The sequence below is a fragment of the Rhinatrema bivittatum genome, chromosome 1 (assembly GCF_901001135.1).
Source record: "Rhinatrema bivittatum chromosome 1, aRhiBiv1.1, whole genome shotgun sequence".
In the NCBI taxonomy this organism is placed as follows: Eukaryota; Metazoa; Chordata; class Amphibia; order Gymnophiona; family Rhinatrematidae; genus Rhinatrema; species Rhinatrema bivittatum.
The window spans coordinates 206,694,014-206,713,780 of record NC_042615.1 but is presented as its reverse complement, the minus strand read 5'-3'; the positions used below and the strand labels follow the sequence as shown (position 1 = coordinate 206,713,780).

At 43.1% G+C, this 19,767-nt stretch overlaps 1 protein-coding gene across 1 annotated transcript in view; it reads left to right on the top strand.

Annotated features, from left to right (window-relative positions):
* The window catches only part of STX18 (syntaxin 18), a 380,104-nt gene that overhangs the window by 185,076 nt on the left and 175,261 nt on the right, over positions 1–19,767 (top strand). The window contains exon 3 of the mRNA XM_029591101.1: positions 10,742–10,857. Within this exon, the coding sequence (XP_029446961.1) occupies positions 10,742–10,857 (116 nt within the window). The remainder of the gene's footprint in view (positions 1–10,741; positions 10,858–19,767) is intronic.

Below are 19,767 nucleotides of genomic sequence, written 5' to 3'. Positions count from 1 at the left end.
CCTTTCTCTACCCCACCCAGCGAGCCATTGACATCTCTCCTTCCATTTGCACACAGACACAAGCCACCTTCTCTCTCCAGCTCATCCTCACAGGCACCAACCTTTACCTTTCTCTTACCTCAATGCTGCAGCTCCCTCTTTCAGGCCAATGCAATTCTGTGTGCAGGCCGCAGCGCATGGCTCAACACGCGATTGGCCACGTGTTTGGGATGGGCGTCCATAACCCCCAATGCAAAACGGGGGTTACCATGTTCAAAGCGCACGTCCAACCAAGCGTATAGCTAATAGTGCTCATCACGTGTAAATTCATGTTGATGAGGCTATTAGCTATTTTCCCCCGATTAAAAAAAAAAAAAAAAAAAGTGCGCCCAACGAACACATTTTTACCCTCAAAAATTAACGCCTGCCCCAGAGCAGGTGTTAATTCTTGAGGAACCCAAAACATTTACAGAAAAGCAGAAAATATTGCTTTTCTGTAGTTTTCCGACTTAATATTGTGGCAATATTCCATTTTCCAAGCCCGTGGCTGTGCACAGGTTAGGAAAACAGATACTCGTAAAATTGAGCATCTGTTTTCCTAATCCACTGACAGCCTCGTCTCCTGTTTGCCCGCTGCCGAGGAGGTGCTAGGGGCACACAGTTTCCCCTTTTTTTACCGCAGCAGCCCAAATACTACATCGGGCGCCCCAGAGAAGTGCATCAGCGTGTGTTAAGAGAGCGGGTGCTCAATCATGAGCGCCTGTTTTCCACCCACCAATATTGCATTGGCCTGTTTGTTGGTAGTGATATCTGCTGCTGCTGCTGCTGTTGCAAAGCTCCCTTTGTCTGATTATTCATGATTCCATTTGCTATGAGGCATGCAGTAGAGATGCTAACTCTCTGAGCTTGTGAGAGTTAACATCTGCATGGTGCACCTCACAGATTTTGGATTTCTAGGATTATTGAAATTGAAGTGGTAAATTGTATTTTAGATTGATCTCTTTTGTTGATGTAATAATGTAACTTTCTGGTGGCCATATTATGCTATTGCTATGCCCAGGGTGGTAGTATCTAGCTACTTGTGACACACTGAACACAGCATTAGAATAACTTTGCAATCAGAAATTTGGGTTTACTACACCTTGGATCCAAGATGCCTCAGGGATCTGTATTGGGACCCATACTTTTTAATATATTTATAAATGATCTGGAAAAAAAATACGACAAGTGAGGTAATCAAATATGTAGATGATACAAAATTGTTCAGAGTAGTTAAATCACAAGCGGATTGTGATAAATTGCAGAGAGACCTTCTGAGACTGGAAAATTGGGCATCCAAATGGCAGATGAAATTTAATATGGAAAAGTGTAAGGTGATGCATATAGGGAAAAATAACCCATGCTATAGTTACACAATGTTAGGTTCCATATTAGGAGCTACCACCCAAGAAAGAGATCTAGGCGTCATAGTGGATAACACATTGAAATCATCGGTTCAGTGTGCTGCGGCAGTCAAAAAAGCAAACAGAATGTTGGGAATTATTAGAAAGGGAATGGTGAATAAAACGGAAAATGTCATAATGTCTCTGTATCGCTCCATGGTGAGACCACAACTTGAATACTGAGTACAATTCTGGTCGCCGCAATCAAAAAAAATAATAGTTGAGATGGAGAAGGTACAGAGAAGGGCGACCAAAATGATAAGGGGAATGGAACAGCTCCCCTATGAGGAAAGACTAAAGAGGTTAGGACTTTTCAGCTTGGAGAAGAGATGGCTGAGGGGGGATATGATAGAGGTGTTTAAAATCATGAGAGGTCTAGAACGGGTAGATGTGAATCGGTTATTTACTCTTTCGGATAGTAGAAAGACTAGGGGGCACTCCATGACGTTAGCATGTGGCACATTTAAAACTAATCGGAGAAAGTTCTTTTTTACTCAACGCACAATTAAACTCTGGAATTTGTTGCCAGAGGATGTGGTTGGTGAAGTTAGTGTAGCTGGGTTTAAAAAAGGATTGGATAAGTTCTTGGAAGAGAAGTCCATTACCTGCTATTAATTAAGTTGACTTAGAAAATAGCCACTGCTATTACTAGCAACAGTAGCGTGGAATAGACTTAGCTTTTGGGTACTTTCCAGGTTCTTATGGCCTGGATTGGCCACTGTTGGAAACAGGATGCTGGGCTTGATGGACCCTTGGTCTGACCCAGTATGGCATGTTCTTATGTCTTAAGAATTTCCAGTGTAAGCTCTCTAAGTAGGCACTAACAGCTGAACAGTATACCAGCACTGTGCATCCCAATTTTGGCATTGTGGCAACTGTAGATGCCCATCCTATGGAGCTTACACTTTGTTCAGCTACCTGTAAGTGCCCATTCAAGAGAGCAAATACTTGCATCCAAGTCATTTAGACAAGGAATGTCAAGTAAAATCAAAGCATAATCTCTCTGTGGTGGACAGCTACTGCTAGCTTAACAAAGCATGTAATCTGGCGGGGTGGGACCTGCAGCTGAACAGGACACCAAGATCAGATGCACAGAGTCAAAATGCATACTGTTCAGCTGAAGGTGCTCACCCCAGAGAGTTTATGCTTTGAATTTTCTTGCCACATTGCATGTGAGATTGGTTCTGTATATCCAAACTAATGGGTACATTCTCTCATTCAAAGCCATTTTGACAAAGAATGCCAAGTAAAATAAAAAAAAAACAACCTCACTTGGAAGGTATCTAAGCTAGATGAATAAAGCTTAGGCTGTCTGAGTGGACATCAACAGCTGAACATACACTTTAGCATTCCATGAGTGTGTTTTGTCCAGCTATTCAGGAAAACAAAACCAGTGACTGGTGCCTGCCTCAGCTTATTTATTTATTTATTTATTTTTAATTTTTATATACCGATGTTCCTGTAAAGAATACATATCGCACCAGTTTACAAGGAACTGAACAGTCGCCTCCAGGGCGGAAATACATTAAAACAGTCGCCTCAAGGCAGAATACATTAACACAAGTATACAGGAAAACTATTAAAAGAGAACTTTCATAAACTCAATTAAATGTAACTGTGAACCATAAATCAGGAACCATAAATCATAAACCATGAACCATAAATCAGGAACCATAAAGCTTACATTGGAAGTTTAACTCTTGGGTGTGAGGTGGAGTAAACTCACATTTCCGATGGCCAGTGCCTGTTGTGCTCAGTGTGGTACTCCATTTCAGACCCAGGAAGGAGTTACATTTCCAATGTAAGTTCTTTTGAACTGGAACCTACAGCTGAACAACGTGTAAGCTTTCTTGGGCGGGCACCTACAGCTGAGCAGTACTCCAAAGCTGGGATGCACAGTGCTAAAATTCTTACTATTCAGCTGAAGGTGCCTGCCCCATAGAGCTTATATTTTATTCAACTGTAGGTGAAAGACCCAGAGAGCTTACACTGGAAATGTAACTCCTCTTTTGGAATGAGGTGGAGTAAATTCACATTTCTGGTGGCCAAAGTCATTCTATTGCTGTGCCCAGTGTGGTATAAACAGCTAGATACTACCGCATGGGCACAGCAGTAGAATATCGTGGCCATCGGAAATGTGAGTTAACGTTTACTCCACCTCAAGCCGAGGCGTTAACAAAACATGGGAGTAAGGAGATAAGTACTTGAAGTTGGAAGGTGCTTGACCAAAGAAGCCTTGCATGCAACATTAGCACTAGGCATCCAGCAGCTAAAGACATTAGGAATGCACAGTAGCAAAGTGCATACTGTTCAGCTCTAGGTTCCCCTCCCTAGAGAGCTTACCCTTTGATTTCATTTGTCATGTCTTGCCCAATTGGTCTTGCATGCGAGATTGTGCTGAAGTTGGGATGCCCAGTGCCAGTCTTGCATGCAAGGTCATTTTGGTCAAACTCCTTCCAGCTTCATGCACTTATCTTTATTTCTCCTATTTTAAAGCACTTTTCTGCATTAGTGTGGATTTTTCAGTTTACCCATATTTTAGCACACTTTTTTCATTTAATGCATTATTTTTTTTTTTTTTACTCCTGTTAAATTTGCATTCTACTATCTCACTGCATCCCATGGGGACCCCTGTTTTTCATGCACACGTTAAGTAAAACCTGTGCTAAAATTTAGCTCCAATTTTAGTGTGGCGTTTATTATATCTGCCCCAAGGTCATTGTGCATTGGCAACCCCTAATGGCCTGTTCTTAGGGTCTGTGGTTTTAGGGTTCCGGAAGGAGGAGCTCTGGTACTTAAACCCCAGCTGAGACCTGTTTCTGCAGTGATTGAACTAAAGTGGTTTTTGAGTGGATATAAAACAGAGGAACTAATACCCTGGTAGTTGCAAAGCTCATGGCACCAGATCCCAGCTCTACTTCCAACTGAGCTGGTAGCCCAAAGGAACAAGAGAAAACTGCCAGGGTTTCCATTCTTTTGTGATATGTATTTTTAAAGATGATTACGAATTCCTAAAATGTTATTAATGCCCTCATGGCCTGCACTGTGACCATATATTATTATACATGTTTTACTTTATTTTTCATAGTAATCCTATTCTTTCATTGAGTTCCTAATTAACTTGTAGTGATTTTGTTTGCACACCGTTTTCTTCAGACTGGCAATCCTTTTGCTTTAAGTTACTCTGTTCAATAGACTCCTTATTGCCATGCTTTTTATGATAACTATTCTTTGTTCTCATTATGTTTGTGCATTTGTATTTTGGTGCATTACCATTCTATAGCAATTTCTTTACCTCAGTTTGGATTCAGTTCGATTCATGATCATCTGCATCATCTTTGGATTTTTTTGGGAAGAGGTTTGGTTTGTTTTTTTTTTTCCTTTGAGTTGTAGTGCTTAAAGACTATGGACCTCATCCTTCAATTATGCATTGACTTAATGGCTTGGCAAAAAATGTTTATTATCTGACAAACACCTTTACAAGGGCTTTTGATATGCAGTAGTGCAGTATTTCATATTAATCATACAATGCAAAATAATTTCAAAAAGTGTGAAGTATGCAGAAAGGGCAAATAAAAAACAAAAAAAAAACCTCTTAAAAAGAAAATAAGTTATAGCCACTTGGAATACCTAAAGGGTTAATTTTAAAAGCCCTGAGCAAGTGAAATGTAGGAGATATGTGGCCTGCAGCCATGCGCATATCTCCTGGTACACGCAGAAGAATGGGCTTGGGGAAGAGGGGTGGGCTGGAGGCGGGCTCTGGGTGGGAAGTGGTCAGGCCGGGACAGCGCCATTAGGCACTCTCCTGCTGAAGCACGCACCGGGATCCCACTGGAGCGGACTGGGAGGGAACAGGGCACAGGGAATGGAGCCTATCGTGTCGCTGCCCGCATCTACTGAAATCCCCCCCCCCCCCCATGCACAATTGGGCACTCGTGTGCACCAATATAAAATCATGCACACAGGGTAGCAGATTTTATGACATGCAAGCGTCGACGCGCGCATGTTATAAAATCGGGGCGTCTGTGTGCACACGCCTGGAATTGCACACATGTGAATGCGCCCGCGTTCGGGTCTTAAAATTTACCTTTAAGTGTGTACCTCTTGCCATAAGAAGAGTCCCAAACCTGAACTCTTGTCTTCAGAGAGCTGGGAATTTTGGCACCGCAACATACCAATAGCAGATTAATTTATTGTACAGCCACAAATATAAATTATATTTGATAACTAGTTTGCAGTATTTAATCGTGGTTGGTAAATTTTTTGAATTTTTAAATGTAAAGTTCAGGTTTGAGTAAATCTGTTTCTGTTGAATTTTCTAGTACATCTTTGTAGATGCCTACACTATTCTAATTAAAGACCATGTATGCTACATACTGCACACCCAAGCATATAGCATTGCAAGTTAACTTGTCTTTTAGATATTTAAAAATGTATGTGCCATCGGGGGTTATTTAAGACCAAGTCTGGCTATCTCATGATCTTTCAGAATTCATTTCTTTTTATATATCTGTAGTTGAATGGAAAGGTTTTCAGGCACATATGGTCAGACTGTATGTTTCAATGAACCTCTAAGCCAGAGCTTTCCAAACTTTTCATGTTGGTGACACACTTTTTAGACAAACATAATTTCGGGACACAGTAATTAGTCTACAAGCAAACCGGAGGTTAAAGGTTAAATGAACGAAATGTATTTCGACAATTTATGTATGTTTCCTTAAATATATACATAATAAAATGTTTCACGACACAACATATCTTGTGAAAACCTTTCGTTTATATTAAAAATATATAATATTCCAAGATTAATGTTATTGTTATAATTTATGAGTAACAATAATAAAACAAAGTTATTGTGTTATTCAATTTACCTCTTTAATGAGATATATGATCTTGATGGGATGAACACAGCTTTTGAATATTTGGTGTTAATAAAAAAGTCCAAAGGGTCTTCTGCATAATTTTAAAAAGCTGGCCAGTTTCACACTATATAATTATTTGATAGCCTCATTCAATTAATTCTATATGGCTATGAGAGTGAAATCTGGAATTTATAGGAAGGGACAGAATGTCAATATAAATCCTGCACCTCCAGTTCTGTAACTCTGTGCATCCACTGAAATTCCCTCAAACAATGGAGCTTGGATGTTTCCCTTACAGCTCATCATACTAAAAGATATTTTCAAATGCTGGTGTCACCTCACAGTAACAGCAACACAAACACCTTCCACTGCCAGGCACATTGTGAACTAAAATAAAACCTCGCAAAAAAGACACTCAAAATCTATACTGCAATCCCATTGTAACATAACAGTAATAACACCAAGGACTCAAACAACAATAACCCTACCTGTGAAAAAGCATGGGTAAATATTACACTGGGTCCTAGAATACCAATACACCACCTACTGAGGAAACAAAACAAACCCGATTACTATAGATCCCTATGCTAGCAGAATCTCTCATCATGGTCACACACACAGAGCAGAGACAGACCCTCACCAAATACAGAATACAAAATAAAGGAGCACAAATTAGACAAAAACTGAAATGGAAACTCCAAGAAGCCAGACTCTGTATTAACAATGGAAAAACAGAACCACCATTCCTCATAAAACAAACAAAATCAAGAAACATAAAACATCAGTTATAACAGTAAAACCATACTAATAAAAGAATATTTTAAAACTACTGATAAATAGAATTTCTATTAATTAAAATCATATACATTTTTTACAATTTCCCAGAGGTTATCCTCTCTCACACAGACTCACATGTCCATTCTCTCTCACACATACACTGTCACATACATACACATTCATGCTCTTATACCCACCATAACCTCTCGCTCTCACAGACACTGACACACTCTCAGGCTCTAAGACACTCTCTCCCCCTCCACACACACCCCACACACAAACTCTTACTCCCCTGGATTTTCTCATACACACTCTCTCTGGCTCCCTCACATACAAACACACACACCCAGGCAAGTTCCCAATCATTCTCACACAAACACACACACACCCAGGCAAGTTCCCAATCATTCTCACACAAACACACACACCCAGGCAAGCTCCCAGTCATTCTCACACACTAAAACTGACCCCCAGGCAGGCTCCCATTCATTTTCACACCACTCCCTCACCATCCCCCAGGCAGGCACCCATCCATTCACACACATACACCCCCAGGCAGGCACCCATTCATACACATGCACACACTAAAGGCAGACCCCCTCTCTTTCTTTTGCCAGCAACCTCGGAGCCTCTCTCATTCCTCTGCTGCCACTGATGCCGCATGGCTATTGGGGAGGCGCTGATTGCTGCTATTGGCACTGAAGCTCATTCTGCTGCCTCCTCTGTGCAGGCCCCGTGGGTTTCCAGTTCCTCCATGTTGATCTCGTACATTATGAGATCCGCATAGAGAAAGTGCTACTCTTGACATTAACAAAGATTACATGTGCCAATCAGTAAAAAGTAATTTATTTCTTTTTTTTTTTTTACCTTTGCTGTCTGATCTTAGTTTTCTAATCGGTTGATCCCAGGCTTTTTTGTTCCACCTCCCCTTTCTTATTTTTTGCCAATTCATTTCATATTGTCTTTTTTTCTATTTCTTTTCTCTCCATCTATCTTCTTCCCTCAAACATACAGTCAGGTTCTCATTCTCACATGCTTTCTCTCTCTCTCTCACACACACACACACACACACACACACACACACACACAGGCTCTCACTCTCACATGCTCTCTCTCTCATACAATCATTCATACACAGTCTCTCTCTTGCACATGCTGTCTGACTCTCACACACCCAGGCTCTCTCTCACTCCCACATGCTGTCTTGCTCATGCACAGGCTCTCACTGTCACATGCTGTCTCTCTCTCACACACACACAGGCTCTCACATGCTGTCTCTGCAAACATTGAGATCCTCACTCCCACACCCAATCTCTCAACTCACACAGGCACCCAATCTCTCAACTCATCTCATACACGCACACAATCTCTCAATTCAGCTCATACAGGCACCCAATCTCTCAGCTCAGCTCATACAGGCACACAATCTCTCAACTCAGCTAATACATGCACTCTACGGGCCCTCAGCCTCTCTCTTACCTCTGGGCCTCCTCTTCACGGGTCGCTGCAGGATCGGCTCTGCAGCGGCCCTGATCTTCTCGGGCCGATCGCAGCGACTCTGATCTTCTCGGGCCGATCCGATCCGCGGTGGGGCCCCTGCTACCGGGCCTCTTCTCGCCCGCTGCAACAACGCGGCTCCTCTTCTGCACGCGGCTGCTTCATTTCCTTCCTGCCCGTGCGGCTCCGGCAACATTTTTCTTCCGGGGCCGCGTGGGCAGGAAGGAGGTGGAGCACCTGCACGTTTAGACGTGCCCTTTTTCTTCGGCCGTGGTGACGTGAATTCACCAAGGCCTTACTGATCTTCCGGCTGCGATTCTTCAGTGCTCAGCCGCCAGTGGGATGAGCTCCACCGGCGGCCGCATTGGCTCCCACTTGCCGGTGTGTCACGTGCACCGGGCTTGCGCGACACACCGGCACACTTCAGGCGACACACCAAAGTGTCCCGACACACACTTTGGAAAGCTCTGCTCTAAGCGAACAGAAGCTGATGCAATCTCTACATGCTCCCAGTGTGTCCTCCATTGCACGGAAGGCCATACTGGGTGCGTAAGCGACTAGCATAGTCGCTTTTACCACTACACTGGTAGAGCAACTTGGGACACGCCGGGAGCTGGACACAAGATCCAAGCTCCCATCTGGTATTCAAGGTTTGGGAGGCTTGGGGTGCGGGTGAGATGGGAAGTTAAGATTGCATTTGGCGAGAGGGGGAAAGATTCAAACTGCAACGGTTGTTCAATATTTATTTATTTCATTTTGAGGGGAAGAGGGCGGAAAGTTTCTGTGGCCTAGATCCCATAACTTTATCATTTTGGGAGGATTGGTGGGTGAGTGGTGCAGAATCAGGCCACAAGGTCCTCATGGTAGTTCCCCCCCCCCCCCCCCTTTTCTTTTTTTTGTTAACTTTTGCCTTTTTGATAACCATTGTTTTATGTTAGTTATTCAGGCAAGCCTACCTTGATATTCAGATCTAGCCGGTTAGATTGCAAAGTTTTCCAGGTAAGCTTGCTCGAATAACTAGCTGAATAAATTAGCCATTGGAGGCTTCTTTAAATATTGGCCTTATTGTGTTTACCTTTGTACCATGTAGAGATTGTGTCAGCTTCTGTTCTCTTGAAACATAGTTTGATAGAGGTGCCTAAACCTTTGCACACCTTTGCATAACTTAAAATTAGGGAAATTTAGCTCTGTATGTTTATCTCCAGTTCCCCCTCTTTTCTTGACTTTGTTCTTTCCTCCTGCTTTTCTTCTTATCTCTAGTTCTTGCCTGTTTTATTTTTTGTCCTTTCCCCATTATCCCTTAAAGCTTTTTTCCACTGTTCCCTATTTCCTTTTCTCTATCTCGCTCTCATGAGACTCAAACAACCTCTAGTTGACTACAGTTTTAGGAACCCATAGTAGATGTTGGCAAATAAGGGCCATTTGGTCCACCCAGTCTCCCCATTTTCCCTGCCTAAGAATACAGAAAGGTTGCTTCCAGTTTAATGTTGGTTGACCTTGCCTTCTCTTAAAAGTTTGATTTAGCCATACTGAGCAGCTCTGTGCATGTTGGCTGTTATTTTTTTCCCCATTTGTCTCTTGGTTTAAAGTTTCATATGACTGTGCAAATGGGGCTCAATGACTAGTCAGTCATCAAGCTCCTTCTTCCCTCCTCTTCCATCTGTTCTACTTATTATTGCTCCTACCTGCCCTTACTAATCTGCTCAGTCTCTATACCAAGCTTGCTTAAATTCTATCAGAGTTTGTTGCCTCTTCCTCTGATAGGCTATTCCAGGTATCTACATCTGAGTAAAGTTGTAGTGCCAATTCTTCTGAAATTTCCTACTTTCAGCTTCATATCATAACCCCATTTTTTTGAATTTTTCATATGGAAGATACCTCCATCCACCAAGCTGACCTTGGTTAGCACTGAGAAGAATGTAGCTACATAAGTGCATGCCCCAGAGTCACCGTTCAAAAAAAACAAACACCTTTATACCATGCAAGAAAGAAGTCAGGTCCTAAAATTAGCACTGTGTATGTATTAATATATATAATTTTTGCAGCTCAGTGATTTACTTTTTTTGACCGGCATGAAAAAAATCTGTTCCAAGGCATGCCAGAGAAATAATTGCTTCTAAGATCATTTTGTTAACAGTAATATAGTATACCAGTTTTAATTTCTTTCACTTTGTGCTTTTCCAGTCACATTGTATCTGAGTATTCACGAATGACAGACACAGAACGTGATCAGATTGATCAAGATGCTCAGATCTTTATGAGGACATGTGCCGATGCTATTCAGCAACTGAGAACTGAAGGTGAGAGAACATTGTATTACTCACTTGCAATTTGTGTATTTAGCATATTAGCCGTTTTGATAAGGTGGTCTGATTTGGAGTAGGAAACTTCCAAATTACTGTAATTGTACAGAAATGAAGGTTAACAAATAGCTTTAAAGAGTTTGAAGAAAATTTTACTAAGAAAATATTGTAGTATGGCGTACCTATTCAACCTATAATTATTTTTATTTTTTGTCATGTATAAAAAAATTGCTGTGTTTCAGAAGTAAATATGGCAACTTCTTATTTGGTGTATACATGAGTCCCATTTTATTTACAAATAAAACTTGTTAGTTATCTTCCAGAGACATAAGCGGTTTCTTAACAATTTGCCAATATCTGGGGAGTAGCCATGTTGCAAGAGCTTCAAAAATGTAATCATGAATATGTGATTATTCTGTAATGGCAGTGATGTCTCCAGTGACATCAGACACACACATGCAGAACATTGAGTGACTGAATCCAGTGTGCATCAGGGCAGTCAGAGTGGGTGGGTGAGATGAATGCCTGCCCAGAATGTTAGGCCACTGCACCATGGTGTTGTCACAGTCATTGCTGCACTCATGGAAGATAGTTCCAATGTGACTGCTACTGTGCATTTGCATCAACAAAAGAAGACTCTTCGGAAATTGGGATAATATTGCACCCTTGGTGGTAACCTGTACTCACTTGAATGGAGTAGTTGTACTGCAGGTCCAAGGACCATCATTTCATGATCAGATACGTCGAGTTTTCTCTTTGGGATATTGATGATGTATTCCCATCATTTGGTTATTTTCTAATAGTTATGCACATCCTGAGTCAAAGTGGGAATTTGCAGTGTCTAGGTTATACTCTGTTTTGTATACTGCACCTCATGCTTTCTATTTATTAGAGCTACCTTTATTGTCATTATAGTAACACACAGCACTTAGCCGGATAACCGATGGGGGGGTGAGGGAAGGGAGTAGAGGGTGACATAAACTGAGAAAAACTTATGCAGAATTTTGATTCTTTATTTTATTGAAATGCAATTGGCTGTTGTCTCTTAACTTTGTTACAGTTGGGCAATCATTGTAGCCAGCTATTTTGTATTTCTTTCTATGTTGAATAATAAAATTTAAATTACAAAAAAAAAGAAGCCTCTTCCCCTGCCACAGGGGGCCCCCCCTCCCTCTTCGGCCATCTTCAAGTTTCTTTTCAAACTCACTCACAATGCTTAATGTTGGTCATGCTACACACTTTCTGCACCTCTCATGATCCTTTGTGGTAATATTCATGTTCTCCGAGGACAAGCAGAATGGTAGTGTTCACATGAATGATATCATCAGATGGCTCCCTGATGTGGAAAACGTATGTCAGAGTTTCTAGAACTTTGACTAGGCACACTGAGCATGACCAGCAAGCTCTATACCATACGTCCACAAGGGGGGCTCCCTCTCCAGTCTCTTTTTCCGCAGAGCTGTAGGTCTCGTGGTGTGAGTAGACTTTGCTTTTGGCTGTTTTTAGCCTTATGGAAAACTTTACTTTTTCTAACATTTTTCAATGGTTTTTTTTCTCATTGTTCCATTGCCGGGTCCTTCTTGGTGCCTCCCTGTAGTGTTCCTAGTCAGGGTTTTTGGCAGTTCTGGTAAGTTTCTTTTCACGGTCGATTCCCTGCAAAGGAGATGTCTCTGTGCCCGCTGGCCATTGACTCCTGCCGCCATAGTTTTTGGTTTGCGCCCATTTTGTTTCGTCCCGACATGGCCACATCTGTCTTGTTATAAACTATTCACACTTCTTACATTCCAATATTTCAACTCGGAGGCTTTTAGCTATCAAAATACCCACTCCCCCCGTCTTTTTACCCTCCCCATTAGATGCCAACAAAATGTGGGGATATGCGGGATCTTTCAGCAGTTTCTCATCTTTTCTGAGTAAATGTGTTTCTTGTATAAAATATATTGAGGCTTTTAATGCCTTTGCTTCATTGAATAATAATTGGCGCTTTCTGGGGTGGTTCAGCCCTTTCACATTTAGGGACACAACCCTTAAATCAGCCATCACATCCCGTTCTCTGCTCCTGCTTCAGTTGCCTGTCCATGAACATGCTCGGTGTACTGCTAGAATAACCCCCTCCGCACAGACCAGTATATACCACATAACCCCCCCCTGAAATCCCCTCCCCACCCCCCCCTCCTCCCCATTCATCAGTAATGAGGTAAGTACCCCCATTCTTTCCATTAAGGAGGAATGACATCAACCAGTGTAGCGTGAGTTATACACTTATTAAACCATGCTATCTACCTATGCAAAATTCAGAAACTGACCCTCTCCAGGCCCCCAACCCTCAATAGAACATGTCCCCCAACACCCTCAACTTATTCAGCCTCTCCGCAGTACTAACAGCGGGGAAATTAACTCAGTCTGATTTTTATAACTCGCTTGTCCCGACCAGTCCGCTGTATCTTCAGCTCCTGAGATGATCCCTGAGTGCTCAGCCGCTCCTTCTGCCAGGATTCGATCAGCTTGCAACATCCGCTGGGCGCTCCTTATTACCTTCCTGCCTTCGCAGCCTCTTCCCTCCTTTTCCAGCACGTTGCCATCTGGGGCCAGGCTCAGTTCTACCTATCTGATCACCCATCTCATGGCCTTTTATAGCTATGCCATGTTGTCTCAAAAAGTTTTCTGCCACGTCTGGGCGCTTTGCCATGCAGGAACCTCCAGAGATATTAAACAATATCCCAAACGGATACAGCCATCTGTAGCGTATGTTCTCTACCCTCAGTGTTTCCGTAATACATTTCATCTCTCTGCGCTTCTGTAACGTGACTGAGGACAAGTCATTAAATATTTGGATGACCGATCCCCGCCATTTAATCTGTCCCATACTCCTTGCCTTAGTCATAATTAGCTCTTTGATGGGGAAGTTATGGAGGCATGCCACGATGTCACGTGGTTTATTGTTAACCGGCTTACCCAGGGCTCTGTGCGCTCTGTCGATTTCAATGTTGTCTTCCACCGGTTTTTGCGTTTCTGCCCCCAGCACTGCTCTGCAAATATCTTGCACCAGGGCCACATAGTCCAGAGTCCCCTCCGTTTCTGGGACCCCCCCTGATGTGGATGTTACATCTCCTCTGCCGGTTTTCTAATTCTTCTATTTTAGTTATCAGCTCTTCCTTGGCCAATTGTAATTTCTGTAACTCAGCGCCATGTTTTTGCAGAGTCTCCGCTTGTTCATCTGCTCCTTGTTCCACCACGTGAAGCCTCTCTCCCAGCTCCTTCACTTCCACCCGGAGAGCCCCCATACTGTCCTTGATTTCCGCTTTTAAGGTTTGTATTATCTCTTTTTTTACTTCCTGGAGCCATGTTTTTATCTTGTGAGCCGTCGGATTGACTCCTGGGCTCATATCCGATTTTTCCCCCGTTCCCGGGTCCTCCTCCTCCACCATCTTGTCTTCTTCCTCCTCACTCTGTTTACTCTGGCGCGCCTCTGAACCGCCGTAGGAGAACTCTGACAAATCGATTACCCTCCGGTGAGTCGCCATCTCCTGCCCCCTTGCAAGCAACTTGTCCGGACAGCAAGCGGGTCAGTTTCGCTAACTTTTTTACTCTTTTTAATGCGGTGCTACACGGAGCTCCACGTTTAAGCTGCCGATCGCATCGGGTGATGTCACTTCCTCCAACTATTCACACTTCTGCTAACTTTCCTTCTACATTATTTCAAAATTGAAGCCATTTTTTGGCAATTCAATAAACTTTATAAGGAAGGGGTTGTTGGTTTCATATAAACGCACTTGCCCCTCGGCATTGAGCTTCTGATTGACCTTATAATCAACCTCCTTTCACTGTGTATAAGCCAAACTGAAGTGCACAAAATTTGATGACAATTTTTTTAAATGTCTTAAAATTGTTTTTTCAAATATTTTTTCAATTATTTTAAATATTTTAAAGTGATTGGCATGTAAATTTGGTTTTGACTCAACCTTTGCAATGAATGACTCTAAATTGAGCTTTCCCTATATGGCATAAGACAAACCTTGTTGGAAACAAAGAAGCAGCTACTGCCCTCCCCAATGTGGCCATGTTTCAATCAGAAAGACCTTCCTTGGGATGTCCAATTGTCTTCTAATCGGAAAGTCCTTGTCATGAAATAGATTTTCTCGTGCCTTTCTTCCATTAATCAGAACTGATGTTTGCTACTTATGAATTAGATTAGAAGACAATTGGACATCCACTGAGGAAGGACCAGAAACAAGACAGGGTTTTCCTGCCGAAAGCTCGTATTCAGAAGGTGCGTCTTTCAATGAACACGATATGCAGATAGGACCACACTGCAGTGTGATCCTATTTGCAGGTGCTCAGTTTGATGGCGGCAATCCTGGAAGTGGTGCCGTGGGCGAGGGCACATATGTGTCCTCTTCAATGCTCCCTGCTGTCTTGTTGGAGCCCACAGTCTCAGGACTATTCGATTCAGCTCCTCCTGCCGATGGAGGTCTGCTCTCAACTACAGTGGTGGTTACAAGCGGATCATTTAAGAAAAGGGGTTTTCCTAAAATCACCAGACCGATTAGTACTCATGACGGATACAAGCCTCCGGGGTTGGGGAGCTCACTGTCAGGAACTGACAGCGCAAGGGCACTGGAGTACAGAGGAATCTCTCTGGAATATCAGTTGACTGGAAGCCGGGGCAGTCTGGTTGGCATGCTTGCAGTTCAGCAGCAGGTTGCAGGGTCAAGTGGTTTACATCAATCGGCAGGGAAGAACCAAGAGCCAGCAAGTGTCGCAGGAGATAGACCAACTTATGGAATGGGCAAAAGTGCATCTTCAGGAGATCTCGTCCTTGTACATTGCAGGAAAAGACAATGTGAGAGCAGACTTTCTCATCAAGGAGGCTGTGGACCCAGGAGAATGGGTATTGACAGACGAGGTGTTTTAGCTGATAGTGGATTGCTGGGGCTTTCCAATCCTATACCTCCTGGAGACTTCTCGCAATATGAAGGTTCCTTGGTTCTTCAGTTGCAGGAGAGATCCAAAGTCCCTGGGTATTGATACTCTCATGCAGGAATGGCTAGAGGAGAAACTGTTGTATGCCTTTCCCCCATGCCCATGTTGGGTAGAATGGTTCGGGGGGTTGAGGGTCACAGAGGGATGATGGTGCTTCTGGTGGCACCAGATTGGCCCAGGAGACCATGGTATGCAGATCTGCAAAGGCTCCTGGTAGACTCCCCCCTCCGCTTACCTGCACACAGGAATCTGTTGCGGCAAAGATCAACTTGATTTTGCCCTAATGTATGGCCCTTAAGAGGATTCGCTTGCTGAAGCATACATATTCTACTACGGTGATTGCCACCTTGCTATGAGTGAGAAAGTTCTCCACTTCCTTAGCCCATGTGTGGGTTTGGCGAGTGTTTGAGGCTTGGTGTGAAGATAGAGGTGTTCTTCTTCATTTGGTTAAGATTCCACTCATTTTGGAATTTTGGCAGGATGGACTGAACAAATTCGTTAAAGGAGCAAGTAAGGGCTTTTGCTTGTTTCAGGGGTCAGAAGAATGGTAGTCTCTTATCAGCTCATCCAGAAGTGGCCCGTTTCTTGAAAGGAGTAAAACAACTTGTCCTCTCTTGCGGTTACTGGTGCCCTTGTGGAGTCTTAAGCTGGTTTTTGATTTCTTAGCGGGTCCTACATTTAGACTGATGTGTAACCTTTCCATGTGATTACTGACCTTGAAAACTGTGTTTCTTGAGGCGATTTGTTCTGCACATAGAATTTCTGAGCTGCAGGCCTTGTACTGCCAAAAGCCATTCCTCTGAGTGACTCCAGGGGCATTACAGCTGCGTACTATTTCTTTCTTTTTGCCAAAAGTGGTCTCAGATTTTCACTTGAATCAGTTCATTTCCCTACTGTATCTGGATAGGGAAAGAATTGCGGAGGAATATTGTCTTTTGCGACCCTTGCATGTCGAGACATATCGTAAGGTATATGGAGGTTTCTAAAACTTTCTGGAAGATGGATCGCCTCTTTGTCCTCCACAATGTTAGTAAATAGGGCAAGCCGGCTTCATGGGCTTACAGTGGCTTGCTGGATCAAAGAGGTGGTTATGGCTGCGGATTTGAATGCTGAACAGCTGGTGCCTAGTCAGGTTAGAGCTCATTCCACTAGGGCTCAGGCTGCTTTTTATCCCATAGATAGTAACAAGTCCGCTTTGGTCAGTCTCTGTCATCTTGGAGGGAAGCTCTCTTGTCTTCTTTGTTTAACACCTACTTACAACCATTAGGCCGGATTTTAATATCTATATGCGGTCGTAGATTTGTGCGCACAACCTGGCGCGCACAAATCTACGCCCAATCTTATAACATGCACGTGCAGCCGCGCACATGCTATACAATTCGGGGTCAGCGCGCAAGGGGGTGCACACTTGTGCACCTTGCGGGTGCCGAGCCCTAGGGGAGCCCCGATGGCTTTCCCTGTTCCCTCCGAGGCCGCTCCGAAATCGGAGCGGCCTCGGAGGGAACTTTCCTTCTGCCCCCCCCCTACCTTCCCCTCCCTTCCTCTCCCTTCCCTTCCCTTAACTGCCCCCCAGCCCTACCTAAACCCCCCCTAACCTTTATTTAGCAAGTTGCGCCTGCCTTCAGGGAGGCGTGGGTTGCGCGCGCCGGCCTAGCGGCCCTAGGGAGACCTCTGGCCACTCCCCTTTCCCAGACCGCCCTCCCCCCCCTTTTTTCAAGCCCCGGGACATACGCGTATCACTGGGCCTATGCAAAATAGGCTCGGCACGTGTAAATCCAGCTGGATTTACGTGCATAGGGCTTTTAATATTTGCCCCATTGTGCACTTTTGACTAACTTGGGTATTTATTTCAATGTTTATGATGATGATTTACAATTGTTATTCCCTGTTGTGATTCCTTGTTGGTGAATCTTGTGTGAGGGAGGTGAATATTTGTAGGATAGATCAGTGATTCTCAACCAGTGTGTCGCCAAGCACCAGCCGGTATGTTGTGGGCTTCCCGGTCTCCTGTTGGCCTGGCTGCTTCTCTCCCCCCTCCTTTCAGCCCAGCGAGAAGCAGATACTTTTTCCACTAATGCTGCTGCACATTCTGATCAGCTTAATGCCTCTGTATCACTCCATGGTGCAACCTCATCTTAAGTAATATAAAGTCCACCGCCAACCTAATACCCTCAGGACCATCAGGACCTTATTGATGGTTTAAAGTAACCCTACACATTCTCTGTTCAATACTATGTTTATAGTTTATTATAACGACCTTATTGATTGTTTAATGTAACGCTACACGTTCTCTGTTCAATACTATGTTTACTGTTTAATGTAACGCCCCCCGGCGACAGTTGTGTTATATGGAAACCGACTTGATTTGATATATATATCAAGAAAGTCGGTATATAAAAACCCTAAATAAATAAATAAATAAGTAAGTAAGTATGTATTATGTGCAGTTCTGGTCCACACATTTTAAAAATGATGTGGTAGAATTAGAAAAGGTATAGAGAAGGGCAACCAAAATGTTAAAGGGGATGGAACAATTCCCCTATGAAGAAAGGCTAAAGAGGTTGGGAAGAGACGGCTTATAAAGGTTTATAAAATAATGTGTGGAATGGAACAAGTAAACGTTAATCAGTTGTTTACTGTTTCGAAAAGTACAAAGACCAGGGGACACACAATGAAGTTTCTAGCAAATACATTTAAAACCAAGAAGAGAAAATATTCATTTAGTCAGTGCATAATTAAGACCTAGAATTCATTGCCAGAGGATGTGGTGAAAGCTATTAGTGTAGCTGTGTTTAAAAAAGGTTTAGACAAGTTCCTGGAGCAAAAGTCCATTAACCATTATTAAGGCAGAATTGCAGAAATCCACCGCTTATTCTTGGAATAAGCAGCTTGGAATCTATTTAACCCTTGGGATCTTGCCAGTTACTTGTGACCTGGCTTAGCCAATGTTGGAAACAGGATACTGGGCTTGATGGACTTTTGGTCTGACCCAGAATAGCAAGTCTTATGTTCTAATACCAGAAACTATTCTAGGCGGATTCCAAAAGATAAAGTGTAGCAAAATAAAACAGCCCAACGTAAACACATTCATGTAAACAATGCATAAAACAATGAGAGATCATTTGAAAATTGCAGGGGGGGGGGGGGTATTACAAGGTACAGCTGTAGGTAATTCTCATGCACAGTTACCAAATGCTTCCTGAAATAAGTAAGTTTTTAAAAAGCTCTTAAAAGTCTTTAAAATCCGCTATCCCAGGGATGGGCAAACCTTTTTGTCCTGGGGCCACATTACAACTTATCGCTCATGCCAAGGGCCGGTGGGGGAGGGAGGGGCCCCTTGGAGCTCCTCAACACAGCAATCAAACCCACAACACTTGCTACAGGCCTTTCAGTATCCAGCAGACTTAAGCTCCATCATTTTTAGCACCCAAGGGGCCCATTCAATCATGGATCCAGCCTCTACCAACATCAGCAAAACCTTCAACCCAAGAAGTACAAGGCATTTTCCAGTCTAGCAGACTACCTCACCTCAATCATAAATGCAAACACAGACAGACCCTCACCAAATAATAATTAAAAGGCCATAAATAGAAAAATGTAGACAAAAAAACTGATCTGGAAACCACAAAAAGCCAGACTCATATGCAATGGATTACAATAATGCCAAAATAGAAATATCACCATTCCTCATAAAACAGAATCAAGAAATATAAATAAGAACATAAGAACTTAAGAAATTGCCATGCTGGGTCAGACCAAGGGTCCATCAAGCCCAGCATCCTGTTTCCAACAGAGGCCAAAACCAGGCCACAAGAACCTGGCAATTACCCAAACACTAAGAAGATCCCATGCTACCGATGCAATTAATAGCAGTGGCTATTCCCTAAGTAAAATTGATTAATAGCCATTAATGGACTTCTCCTC